This window comes from Pleurodeles waltl, chromosome 1_1 (assembly GCF_031143425.1).
Source record: "Pleurodeles waltl isolate 20211129_DDA chromosome 1_1, aPleWal1.hap1.20221129, whole genome shotgun sequence".
Taxonomy (NCBI): domain Eukaryota; kingdom Metazoa; phylum Chordata; class Amphibia; order Caudata; family Salamandridae; genus Pleurodeles; species Pleurodeles waltl.
Window position 1 is genome coordinate 732242572 of NC_090436.1, and position 14544 is coordinate 732257115.

The 14544-nt window shown below is 39.5% G+C and overlaps 1 protein-coding gene across 1 annotated transcript in view; it reads left to right on the forward strand.

Annotated features, from left to right (window-relative positions):
* AUH (AU RNA binding methylglutaconyl-CoA hydratase) overlaps window positions 1-14544 on the forward strand; it is a 711935-nt gene that overhangs the window by 621370 nt on the left and 76021 nt on the right. The window contains exons 8-9 of the mRNA XM_069227411.1: window positions 4317-4367; window positions 8042-8089. Of these exons, the coding sequence (XP_069083512.1) occupies window positions 4317-4367; window positions 8042-8089 (99 nt within the window). The remainder of the gene's footprint in view (window positions 1-4316; window positions 4368-8041; window positions 8090-14544) is intronic.

Here is a 14544-nt window from a genome sequence, read left to right on the forward strand (position 1 = left end):
GCATCACAGTCTTGCTGTTGCCAGGAGAAAGAAAGAAGACGAAAGAAGACCTAGAATCACACAGTCAGACAAAGTTGTCTCACTCACTTTGCACTCAGTATCCCCAGGCATTATTTATCATCAAAAGCTCCAAACCATATTGAGCCTAATTAACTACATGTAGCAATGAGAATCAATAGTTCAAGACAGTAATGAGTCTGAATGACCCCAGGCATTAATGGTCATCAATGGACCAAGGCAATAATGAGTAGGGGTGGACGGAATTTCATGATTCCACATTACTTTTGTGGCATGGGCTGGTGAACAAGATATGGTGTAAACTAGTGTGATTTTATAATACAGGCAGTCGTGGTCAGAGAGCTGCTTCATGAGTAGATTTTGTACTTGATCGGCAGCAAAATCGACTCAAATGATTGCGCTTTTGTGCACAGCATGGTGCCATTCACGTTTATTTTTGCAGCGCTGCTTGAGCTACTGCCACTAAACTGCAGCATGAGCAGTGCAACGTGCATAATTTCCTCCCTTTGATGGAACTCCACACAATCTCGCTGAGTCTTTATATAACTCTACTTAATTCCACTTAGTGAAATTCTTCAAGTTCCTCTCACCTCTAATAATGAGCCTCAATGCACTCTAGTAGTAGTAGTCGAAAAACTTCCATGCGGTGATGAGCTCTGTGTCCCAGGAATTATTGAGCTTCAGTGACCCTAGACAGTAACTAGCTGCAGGTCATTCATTTGTGGTGAGCATCAGAAGTCCCAGACAATGATGAGGCTGAATGGCTCCAGGTTTTAAAGAGCATCCATGTTCATAAGCTGTATTGAGCCTTAGTGGTTGGGCACTTCAAGGTTCAATAGCCTGGATTATTGGGCTTCTGCGGTGCATGGGTGACTGAAAATTAGCCTACAGGAGCAAGATTTAGGCTATAGACTAACAAAAACAGTTGTGTCTTGAGCCTTCCACACCATCCAGAGCAGAAACAGTGTGGGCTAAGGAGAGGAAATCCTGAGCTCAATAGACACTGTGTTCCAGAAAGAGATGCCCAGGTTTCCTACACATACAATATTAGGATAACTCTAAAGGCTGCACCTGCTAGAAGGCTGACAAATCTGGCCACCCTACTTGCAACAAAACAAACAGTTTTGGCTCGGGAGAGCGGAAAACAGAAAAACCTATATTACAGTATTGGTTACGCAAACTCTGGTATATTTAGGGTATAGAGAAGATAGCTCTCTCATTAACGAATGACCCAAGCAACTTTGGCGTGCTCTGGGAGCCCTACTTGAGATTCCTCACCTCTGAATTCAGAGCACTCTCCTGTCCCAGATACTTGAGCACGCTGAGAATAATCCCTCTCAAAACTCTCATCTCTGGCCTATAAAAATCACTGATGGCTAAAACTATAAGAGGATTCACATTATCATGCCCCACCTCCACACAGTGCCAAGCACTCACACAAACGTTAGCACTCACCCAGGCACAGGGGGTTATAGTGCTAAAAGTTTTAAGAAAAGGCAAAGAGAAAGGGGGTGTTAGTTATTTAACAAATTTATGCTCTCAGTTGGTCTTTCCTTTTTACATTGCAATCTTCTGCACCTACCCCTCAGTTGTGTCATAGGTAGTTGTAATAAAAAATGAAATACAAAGATGCTATTAACAGTGGCGCCGGCCACTGAACAGGGATGGTGGGGCGGTACAGGGTGCAAAGGGACTGGAAATTAAAAAACAAAACCTCTTACCTTTGACGCGTTTGTCTCCACTCCGTCGTCTTCCACTTCCCGGCTGCACAGGCTCCCAGCCAATCACGATGCTCTGCGTTGTGATTGGTCTGAGCAGCCTGCTTCGCCGCTCAGATTGGGAATGGGAGCCTGGGAATATTCTCCACTCGGCTGTGCTATACAGCCGGGCGGAGAGCACGCAAAGTGCTTAAGTCTGTTTGGCCAGTCCAAGACGGCGGCCAAACAGACATGAGCACTTTGTGTGTACATAGCCCTCCTCTGGCCCCCTCCCTCCAGCCTAGCCCCACCACACCCCTTACTAGAAGGAAAAATTAAAATGATAATAATGTAGTGTATGGTATTATCATTTTATTTTTCCTTTTTGGGAAATCCAGTGGGGCGACGCTCCTCCGCCTTAGCGGAGTAGCCGCCCCTGTCTATTAAGCATGACAATCTAAAGGTAGCTCCAGTGACATAATTCTAGAACACCGTAGTTTGTCACTATTAATTGTTTTAAACATCCAGAAAGGTTTTAAAGCTGGAAATGCATTTATGTTTAATATTAGAACTTCAAGGCACAGAACATCTCCAGAAGCTTAAATTACTGTCCCTACCAGTATCCATGCAAAGAAAATTCTCCATTATACTTGTCCATTATTTGTGCAAAACTTAAGAGAAATAAAAACAGCCACAATTTCAGACTATATCAAGCCTCCGAAACCTTATTTCCAACTCGGTCTCCCACAGTCTCCAATGAAATTCTACTTCAGCCATCAAGAAAGACATTATTTCTTTACTCACAACAATCCATCTTTGTTTGTATATGAGGCAAGCCCATGATCCAGTGAGGAAGGCACTCTCTAGGACGCAAACCTTGTGTCGGAAGGGATTTTCTGCTAAATAATGTTTATGTTATGATTCAATAAAGGGAATGTTTTAAAGGAAAATTCCAGCTTTCAATTTGTTTGGTTATGAGCTCTAGAGGGAGCTACGCTGAGATCAACTGTCTCAGCATCTGTAGATATGTTTAGGTGTAGTTACTGATACCAGCTGTCACATACAAGCACCACAGACCTATTGCATCCTTGTTTTATTGGGAGGTGTGGAGTATCAGTTTTTGAGTGGAGTTTTTCAAGCCGTATAACACCTTGAGAGGGGTCCACCGTGTGAACTTTTCTATATAAAGGCTCCTCTTCTTTTACATTACAATGGGCTCTGGCACTGGCAAAAGGAGTGATCTTCTTCTTCACAGACAAAAAAGGGTCTTTGGGAGTGGAAGTACTTATGGAAGAGGGTAGTAAGTAGACGGCTCTTTGGAGAGGCTTTGGGACTGGCAACAGGGGTGATTGTTCCCTCTTCCTGTCCACAGGCCAGGTAGGACCTGCATGAGCTTCAGGTATAATTCCCAAACGTTGGAGAAAGAGCTTTATTAAAAAAGAGGGGGAGGGGCACAACCTATAGACACAGCACCCTTGAAGGGCGGAAATTAAGAGGCCTGAGGAATTCAGTTAATAAACCTTTGACAGAAAACTAATTATTGAAACATTCTATGCCAAAAAGTATGGAGGAGTGGTCTAACTGTTATTAATTATATATGAAGGAAGGAAGAAACACCTTTTGCTGACTAAGTTTTCTAGAAACTGTTACATGCCAATTCACACTAGCCTAAATGGACTTGTTAAAATTATATTTTGCCTTTTTTAATGTAAACTACTAACTCCAATATTACTAAACTATATGAAGTTGCCATTTTAAAACAAAGTGTGAAAAATACTTTTAAATTCGCTTCATCCCTCCATTCAGACAGTTGAGTGTATCCATGTAGCATTTTTTGGAACTGAAAAAAGATAGTCTCTGGGCACTGAACTACAGCCAAAAGGCTAAACAAGCATAAAAGTTGTACATCACAAAAAAATTAGTAAACCTGCAGGCATAAAAATTGGCCTTCGAGTTTCGTTAACTTGTTTTTCTTTGGGGTTCATAGATATATATCACAAGGAAATTCAAGGAATGCTTGCAGATTTGACTCACTGATAAGTAGGATTATGGGTGAATATGTCACAAAAATATATTCTGACAATCAGAATTTTAGAACTCCAAACAGAAATCAAACTTTTTGCCATTGCTGTTGTAGTATTGCGATGACAAACGTCTCATGTGAATGAGGCCCCAAGATAGAAAGAACAAAATAATAAATTCAATTTCAGACATGTTAATTGATTCCAAGACACCTAAATGTACCCTTATACCAAAATTAAAAATGTTTATTGTCTGAGATTGCAGTATAAATAATTATCAACTTCTAGTACATGTTATTGCACTTAATATCTTGTAACTCTCTTTTATACCTTTTGTTGTACTTCAGATATTTTAGGACAAATCCAATAGTAAAATTGGCATGGATTTTCATACTAACTCTTAACCACTTTGAGTTATGATTAATATATACCTATCAATTCCTTTACATTCCTTAACCTATAATGTGCTTAAAAACCTATGATACTTAACAGCAAGATTACAAATGTTTGTTGCTACTATTTCTGTATCTCACATCTAACTTTGTTGTTGGTGTTTACACATATTTTTGTATATTTTTAGGGGCCCGTAGCCATTAGAATGGCGAAATTAGCTATCAATCAAGGTATTGAAGTAAGTATCTAGATTTGGCATAACGGTATGGAATTACAAAAGGATAAATGTGGAATTATATTGTTTGGACTTGAAATTGAGGTTCAGTACAAAACCATCAATGTATCATCGTTTGAGCATGAAAAAAATATAGTTTGATGTGTTGTGTATGGTATTTTAAATCCACTTAAAGATGAACATGGCAGTGACGAGAACTGCCTCAAATAAATACACATCAGTTTGAACCATAAGATATCTTCAGAATTTCGTTCCAACAGTTTTAACATATTTTTACACTCAATAGGTAAATACAACAGATGTTGGAATTAAATCAAGGTCTTTCTATTTTTGAGTTGTCAGCTGTGTAAAAATGAAAGCATGTTTGTTTCTTATGTACTCATGTTTAAGTCTCAGTCTTAAAATGTTGGCCTGCAACATATTTTGTTAATGTAGTGAGACTTCATTTTTAACTAACTTCATTTTCAGCCTTAGTCTGAATTGTATAACCAAACAGACCTTTGAACTGTTTGTGGTCTAATGAATGACATACTGTTTGGGTTTATTCTACACAAGAGGTGAGCATCACAGGTTAATGTGGTCCACATCCACAGTGGACACTTTATTTAACTTTAACCACTGACAACATAAATGCATTCCACTTAGGTTCATTGTATATAAATGTATATCATGTGTCTATTCCAAAAGTATGATGTATCTCTGGCCCTCCTGGAGGTAAATTGAACTCCTAAGATCTGCACCACTGCTGAGTAGTAAACTAAGACTGTTCCCCTAAATCCTTGCAGTTATTTGCAAAGATCAACTTGAACAATCCTATTTTACCAAAGTGTTCTTTCAGAATAAACAGAAGCTCACTAGCTAGTCACCACTTTTCCTTTTGATTCATCTTTTTGACTCCAGGGAACCTTTTTTGTAATTTGTTATCGGAAGCTAAGGCTTGAAAGATGTTTTGTTTTATTCATCTTTTTCTATTGCTGGACCACCCAGGTAAACTCATAATGGGCAAGAGAAAAGCATAGACGCTCTTTAGTGCTCTTTATAATAATATTTCACAAGCAATATTGTGTCTTAGGACTTTGGGTTACTCTGCATTTAGAAGGATGATAAAGCAACTTTTATAGCTGCTACCTCAAAGTAAGATCTCATATTGGACAGATGAACTTTGCCTTCTCTTTTTGCGGTTTTGAAATTTTGAGTGTTTCTCCTTTTTATTTAATAAGCTAATTTAATGGTTTATATTTTTTCTTTTTGATTTATTTTCACTTCTGCAATGGTGGTGTGTAGTGTTAATTTCTAATGGACCTTTGAATAATGGTTGCCCTGTGACTAAGCTTTATTGGTGAATCAGTACCAACTAAGTAAATGAAGACTGTTTACCTTGCTGGGTAGGTGTCCCTGGAGCCTAGAACAATGAACAATCCATAAGGCAAATATCTCTGCAAAAGTTGCTTCCAAATGTGATTGCACTGGTTTCAGTTTTGGCCTATTGCTATGCCATACATTATATCTAGCGACTCACTTACTGTTTTAATGAGCAGAACGGTGGGAAAACTGCATGGTAGGATATTTTCCATTGCTCAAAAGTATTGTTGTTTTTCAACACATAATTGTGAGAAAATACTGTATTTTAGCTGTGGTGTGGCATAACAGGGCATTATAGGTATGATAAGGCTTATGCTTGTAACTCCTCCATGGACTTCTGTAGGTCTTCAGTTTAAAAAAAATGTATGGGGTTTGTAGGTTTTGTTAGTTGTGGGCATCCCATGAGCCACATCCCATGAGCCACAACCTACTTAAGTCTGTGTAAAGAGAAAAATCCAGAAAAACCCCATTACACCTTATTTTTCATCACTCAACTTGATGAACACTTCACACAAACTTCCAAATAAATGAACGCACATTAAGAAAATAAGCATTTCATGATACTAAAAACTGTCATCTTGACAAGGAAAAATAATTTATATCAAACTGGCTATCTTGCATGCAGTTAGTGCCAAAAGAGAGGTAGGCCCTCATTATGACTGACTGCTAGGGCCACGGTGGCGGTATCACCGCCAACAGGGTGGCGGTGAAGACTGCCACATTATGAGTGCAGCAGGTTGACCTCTGCCAACCTGCCACATCTCCGCACATACCGCCAAGGTGGTCGGAGCCACTGGGCCGGAGATGAGCATCTCCAACCTAGCGGTCCACAGAAGACCGTTGGCGGTATTAGGAGCTGCCTTTCCACCAGGGTTTCCACGGCTGAAGCACCGCCACGAAAACCCTGGTGGAGTGGCTACCGGTGACAGGGAATTCCTTCCCTCTCACAGGCAGATGACTCTCCCTCCCCACCCCCTAGTCCCCCTCTGGGTACAGCACCCCCCACCCCTCCTTCAAGTACAGCACCCCCTCCCCGCATACATGCACAAGCACATGCACACAGACACCCACACGCACCCTACATACACTCATTCACCATCACTGACATACACACTTTGCCTCACATGCACCCATACAACCATTCATCACAACACTCATATTCGCATTCACCACAACACTCATACTCACACTCACTCCAACATTCATACATGCATATACACACGAAGGCACACTTACATTCATACACACACTCACTTCTACATTCATACACGTATTCAAGCATGCATATACACATACATGCCCACACAGACACAACACACACACACACAAGCACACACAACACCTACCACCCTCCCACCCCTCTCCCCTGTCGGAGGATTGACTTACCTGGTACCGGGAGGAGGTCGTCTGGCAGGGAATGGGCACTTCCACCACGGCAGTGCCCCGCCATCAGCACACCACCAGGCCCTATTACTGCTCGTAATATGGCTCGCAGAGTCTTTTTGGCGGGGCGGGGCCAGTGGTGGTACCGCCCCATCGCCTCTGCCCGCCAGCATGACTACTGCTGGATTTCTGCCCAAAATGTGGTGGAAATCCAGCAGTACTCGTTATATGGTGGGTGGAAGACTGCCAGCACTGGCGGTCTTCTGGCACCTGTTGGCTTTGGCGGTCTTGCAAAAAGACCGCTAAAGTCATAATGAGGGCCTTAGTTTTAAGATCACTTGTATCAAATGAAGCATGCATTCAAACATAGCTTTAATCTAGTTGGTTTTGCTTTCTGATTCATTGTGCACGATGTGTTGCTGCAGCTCACTTGTGCATCTTTTCTTATATTGCTAATGTACCTATTTACAAGAAAAACCTTTTGGTTCATTTGATGATGTGTTTCTCATTGGTGTTTGTTTTCAAATCTTAGCATTACTTTGAAATTGGGTTGTTAACTGTATATTCTGATTGTACACTTCTCTGCCGGTTAAAAGTCACATTGCTCTGCTCTTGCCAGACAGCTGACTCTGAATAGGTAGCTTCACTTGTAAGAGCTACTGAGCAACAGACATATTTCTACTGCTACAAAGTAAACAGCCAAAGGTTTGTCAATTTAACCACAGAAAAGTAGTCACTTCTGTTCTTCCCCCTCTCAAGATTGCTGCCAAGCTCACTGGACAAAGGTGGAATGACATTGTAAGATGAAGAAACTTGACAAAGTATTTCATTTTGTTAGGCCGGTCATCTACAAAACGTTATATTCTCATCTCAGATGCGTAAATTGTGACCTATGTACCTTTTAAAAAAATATATTTGTTTTTAATTTACAGGTAGATTTAGCAACTGGCTTAGCAATAGAAGAGGCGTGCTATGCTCAGGTGTGTATCTCAATTTTCTCCATGTAATAGCCTGTTTTCTCCTTTCTTGATAATACTGTTTCTGTCTTACTCAATCTCTTTATTGTGACTTCGACTTATCTGTACAAAACACTATGTAGAGTTTTGTAAAAGTGTACTAGATATTATAGTGTCTGCATTTAGTACAGATATTAGCATTATAACCAGAAGATTAGCTAATGTACAGCAGTGTAGAAGGCACAGTTGTTGACTCATTCTCATTAAGGAACTGAACGTAGGGTATTTTAGAGGTAAGTAGATTATAGCAAAATGACTGAGTGCATGGCGCAGAAGCAAAAAGTAGTGAATACAGTAACCCTGCAGCAAGGAAGGTGTGGGAAGCTGCAGACATCTTCAACAACCAAAATCTACCAAGTCAGTAGACATTAGCAAAGTAACGCATAATGTACCGTAACATTAGAGAGGACAGGGTTGTGAGTTGTTCCAGCATGTCCAAGGTCAGGAATATGATGCAGTTCCATCATCACATGCGTGGAAAATATATCTGACTTGGAAGCTCTGTAAGAGAGGTTGTGGACTGACTGGGATATAAAACCTGACCCTTCATAGTTTATCCTATATTAAAATGCTGAGTGTGATTTATTTTCTCTTTTAAATGCTTTTGGTCCAACCTTTTTGTCAAGCCTGTTGTTCAGCAGAGGTTCCTTTTTGTGGATGTGGCTAACAATCACTGCATAAATGAAAGCCTCCCTTCCTTTATTAGTAGACCAAAAGTAACTGGTGGAATTTCTCCTCTGTCCTGTCTTTGACTTACATTAATCCAATTTATTCTAATCAAGTTTGTTTTACCACACTATGAATGTTTAAATGTTAAAAATGGTTCTGTTCATTTTATTAAAATTCATTATGCACATCATTTCTTTACACTTACATCCCTTTGTATTGTCCACACACTTTTATAAACAAACATCAATTACTTTTTATATATTTATTAGCAATTTTGCAATTATGGGGGATGCTGTATTATTCCCAGACTCCCTAGTTAATACTTCTCTCCTTTTTCTGTTTTTGTCAGGCTTCATCTTGTGTATTTGTTCCCAGTGCCATCAATCTGTGGAGTGTTGGTTGCTTCCCTCTAAAACTTTCACAGCCTCAGAATTTATAGTGTCCCACTCTCTTGCATCTTGTTTCTCATTCCCTTTTTGACTTGTATGTTTAGTTGCCTGATCTCTTATTTAATCCATTTTATTACTTCTTGTCACTTTATCTTCATGTTCGGTCTCCTTTTTTCCAGCTTGCGGCAAATAGTCTTGTTAATATTAGCAGTAGGTCTGCAGATTTATAAGTAAGGTTTTTGTTCTGTCTTTATCTTGTACTGTCCACACAGTTACTATGCACTCTATTCCACTCTCATTTTCATTTTCTCTTTGTACATATTTTCTGACCAATGTATCAAGTTGTTTATGCATCAAGTTGTTTTTCTGTTTTCACTTAAACTCCCAAGTTTTATTTTACATGTTAACAAATCATGACTGTTAGTCACAAATGCTGTCGTAAACCATCATCTCTCTTAGTCAAGAAAACACTGTTGTTGCACTGTTGTAGTGGCCCACTCTGTTCAGCTGCTTCTTGCCTTCATCAGAACTTTATATGTTTCCATAATATCTCATTTTTCATTTTAATAATCAATATTCCCTGTGGCATTAAATAGAACCATGAACATATACACATAAAGAAACTATTTGCAAGATTTATGACATAGTGTGTCTTATTTTATTTAAAAAGTGGTCAGACCTCATTTTGACAGATTGTTTTTCCTCTGCATTATTTTACTTCATTATTTCTCTTGGTCAGTGCAGCAATTCTTACATCCCAATCAATACCAGCATCATGTTCATTCATTGATGTCCCTTTATTCAAAATCTGTGTGGTCACAAATTTTTGGTTTTAAACAACAGTTCACTGCAAATGATCTTATATAATCTTATATAACGGACCCAGCTACCCAGCTGTGTTTTGGGATGCTGCCTAATTTCTGATGTGATCTTATTCTTATTTTTCCTCTAATTTAATTTCAAATGATAGTCATTATTATAATATATAACTTGTTACAAACTATGGTTTTTGCTTTTCAGATGTAGTCATGTCATCTAGAAAAATAAGATTTAATTTTTGATGATAGTAAACATAATTGTATATCTATGAAAACTGTCATCATTTATAACTTTGTAAACATTTTTTCACCATCAGCTCATTAAATGATATTCCATTAAAGTTGCATCTTCTTGCCAATTATGCATTTTGTTAAAGAAATACAATGATGATAAAGTATTCGGCTTTTTCTATGATTCGGAAGGGAAATATGCCTGTTAGTAACCCATTCTAAACATTTTCAATATTGTTATTGGGTGTGTAACACATTCAACTTTTTTTAGCCAATAAAAGTATAGTAACTAGTCTTAGCCCCTCTTTTCAAGATGTGCTTTTTACATGTTTTGGATAAACATCAAACACTGATTTACCAGTTACTAAAAAACACTATAGTCTTGTTGCTTACCGTGTAGCACCAGACTTCCATACATGCCTGTATTTTTCATGTAGAACCTCATAAGTCAATAATTTATGAAAGAAAATTATAGTATTTCCTGTCTCATTCAAAACATTTATGTATTTTACACCCTTATGATTGGTTAGAAATGTCATCATCAGTCCAGTGTACTGATTTCCCATTGTTCACATGTTCTTCACACGTACTGCAAAAACCATAATGATCAACAGTGATATAAGTGTATTACTTACCACTAACTGCCATCTTGTGTGAAGCAGCAAATATTAATCATTCTCCATCTATCTCTTTCTGAGCTTTCAATTCCCATCAGACATATCCAGGATATGCTGATATCATAGATCATAGGCACTAAAATGTCCACAACATATCTTTTTCACCAAACCAGAGGGGCTTCTGTTTTGTGTTTTTCGTACTGCAGAAATGTATTCTGTTACTTTGATTTGTGCATTTGGCAATAAGAACATCAATATTTTTAGAATCTGTTCTCTGCAACATCAGCATTATTGTTTAATTTGATTCTAATAAGTGTGTGTCTGTATTGTGAATAATAATGGGTTTCATGCTCTTGCCCAATTCTCATGCTTTTTCGAAGTGAAGTGACTTAATTTTGATCAACTTTCTCAGAGTGTATAATGTTATCTTTGTGTTTTGGGTCCAGTTGGTGCTTAAAGTGGTTAGCCTGCATTAACCCAAGAGTAGGTGCCTTCCCCAGGGCATATTGTGTGAGCGGTTTAAGGTGCCTTATGATATATTTGATCCACAGGGAGAGTGGCATCTGCAAGCACTACCTGATTTGGAACAGACTGAATAGATGAAGACCTGAACAATTAACAGGAGAGCTCCAGATATTTAAAAGGAGTTATATTAAAACTTCTCAGTGAGTGATGTGTATAGAGCAAATGACTGTGAGCTACCCTATAAGTAGTCTTGGGCTGCCAAGTTGCCTCGTAGACATCAGGATAATGAACAGACATAAATAATATCATGTTATGTATAACGGAAAAAAGGTTAGCTGATCTCTTAAGATAAAACCTAGGCAGAATCAAATGCTAGGGTTACTGTCCAAAAACTCTACCTTATATCACCATAGAACACTAGCATTAGTTTACTTAACTGTATTTGGGATGCCTAACTTGAAACAGTGCAGAGAGGTTTTCTACCTTTAGGAAGCTTGTAATTAGTATTAGTATTACCTTAGCCTGCGTCATAGCCATCCTTATTGAACTTCTCACCAGTGTCCCCTTAGATCTGATAATATCCATAGGAAACAGGAACAAGATGCACAGTTCTATACCAAAAAGATGGGACTAGTGTTTTTTCTCCTCCCTGCTGAATGTACATGTTCTAATATTGCCTTATATTTTTAATTAGGACTATAAGGTGACTATTACAGTAGTGTAGTCACTCCTATCTCCAAAATGAAACTAAAAGCAAAGGTGTTTATCTTGGTGGAGATGTTATAAAATATGCTATTAATCCCTGGATGTTTGGTTTACAGCATGGATGTGTCTATTGCAGAATCAAATTATGTGCACTCTCCTGCCATCTAGTGCTGGATCCAGAATAATAAAATGTGTAGTTTTAGAACTCTTTGTTTTGCAGTCAGCCATGCCTCAATCTAGTTTTGATCAGATCTCATAGGGCCAACATTGTACTGAGAAAACAGATTTCAGCTCAGATTGTTTGTGTTCAAGATCAGGTCTGGAGGCTTAATTGCAGACAGCTGTTTATGTGGGTACCAAAATATGGAAAGCTGCTGAGAACAGTGAACAGCATTTATTAATGGTACAAAAGTAATAACAAAATACAACAAAAGTTTAAAAATATGAAATACATCATAAAGTCCCCAAAGGGCCAGCATGCGGGTGGCCTTATTATTTGGGTCAGTGTTGATTTACATTGTGCCCTGAAATGATACTTGTTAACACTAGAGACATACTGGCAGTTGAGTTACATGATCCATGGTTGTCCAAGTCAGCACTAGTGGTTAACGTTTATAATAGATTTGTCTTACAGCACCAGGAGTCACCCACAGTAACTGTTTTGGATGATTTGTTGGATCAAATCAAGGCACATGATTTGCTCTTGGTGGCTGGGGATTTTAATACCACCTATGAGTCCTCAGAGCTTCTGACCCTGGCCTCAGAGGAAGGAAAAACAACAAGTGATGGACGGAATGCTCAACATTGTCAAACACTCACCCCCAGTCATAGATCTGGGTTTAATCCATCATTCTTTTGCTCACCATGCCACCCCAGTTTGGACCCAGCCATATGCAAATCAGTCTTGACCCTGTACCTCATGGGAACAGTCCAGACCGAACTGCCAAGCCAGGTCCTCACTGGACCGGAAACAAGCATCCTGGGACCGGTTTCGGGGTTTCACCCCTCATCAGCCAGGCTAGCTTGAATCCAGTGGCATGGGAAGCACGGGACCCACGTCTGGGCATACCCTTCCCACTTAGGGCGACAAAGCAAAAACAAAAAGTGATGGACGGAATGCTGAACATTGTCAAACACTCACCCCCAGTCATAGATCTGGGTTTAATCCATCATTCTTTTGCTCACCATGCCACCCCAGTTTGGATCAGAGGAAGAAAACCAGGTGTGAGGTATCCCTGGACTGGGGGCTGCTAGCCCGGCCATACAAACTAAAGTTGCCTCTCAAGGCTCCTTCCTAACTCTTAAGCATGGTCTATGAGCCTGTAACAGACGTTCTAATTCAGACAAGCTGCTTATGCATACATTTGCATACATTTACGAGGGCTAATTGTAGTTCACAAATTGACTACATTAATTAGCTCTACCACCCTGACTATTGTTGAGTGATATAGACATAATCAGACAGTGACCATAATGTTCTGGCCTCTGATCTGAATTTAGACTTCAAAGTGCCTATTTCAGGGGGGTTCTCAATGCTAGCAATAACCTACCCTATTGCTACTAATAATAATAGACGGAGGCTTAAATGGCCTGTGATAGAACAGTGCAGAGACCATGGCTAGTTTTTCTGGAGAAGTGTCAAGGGCCCTTACTGAGTTGGGAGATTGTGGGGGAGATAAACACCTTACTGTAACTATCTTTTGCAAATTGCTGGGAAGTATTAAGCCCTCTTTTAAACAAGTATTACAGGGACGGGCGAAAGGTAATTCTCTGAATAAAAATAAAAACAAACAATTATGGTACAATGATTCATGTTAGGCTGCAAGAAGGGAAATGATGAATGCATTGAAGTCTGGTTGTAGAGTAATGGTGGCCTATAAAAAGAAGTTGTACATAAAAGCTCAGAGGATGGCCAGTAGGTATTGGGAGGGTGCCCAATAGAAGGAATTACTGCAAGCAGCTAGCAATAAGGAGGGGAAACTGTTTTGGCACCTTGTAGCAAAAGGTACTAGGAGGCAGGTTACTGAAGAAGGCTACCACATCCAACCGCAGATATGGGAAAGACACCTCAGCTCCTTATATGCTGATGAGGGTCACACAAATAAGGGGTCGGTTGGACCATAAGGTGAGGATGCCCACTAGGCTAGGAGGGAAATCTCAATTTGTGGCCTTCAGTCTTGAGGATATTAATCGGGCCTTTCATACTTTACAGAGAAATTAGGCTGCAGGCCTAGATAAAATCTCAGCTGATTTGTATCCATCCAAAAGGAGGGTTTGGTGTGTTCTTTTAAATAAATGCTTTAATGCCATAATGGAAGGTGCCCATTTCCCAGATACATGGCTTGCAGCAGAAGTGGTCCCAGAATTCAACAAGCATTTGCAATGCAATGGGTCTCGCGTTTGCTTGAGTTAGGCCTATTAGCATTGTAAATTCCTAACTGGACTTTTCTTGCCACATAAATTGAAAATGAAAAGGAAAACAGTTGACATAAGCAAGTCAATTTGTGGCCTATAAAAGGAAGTTG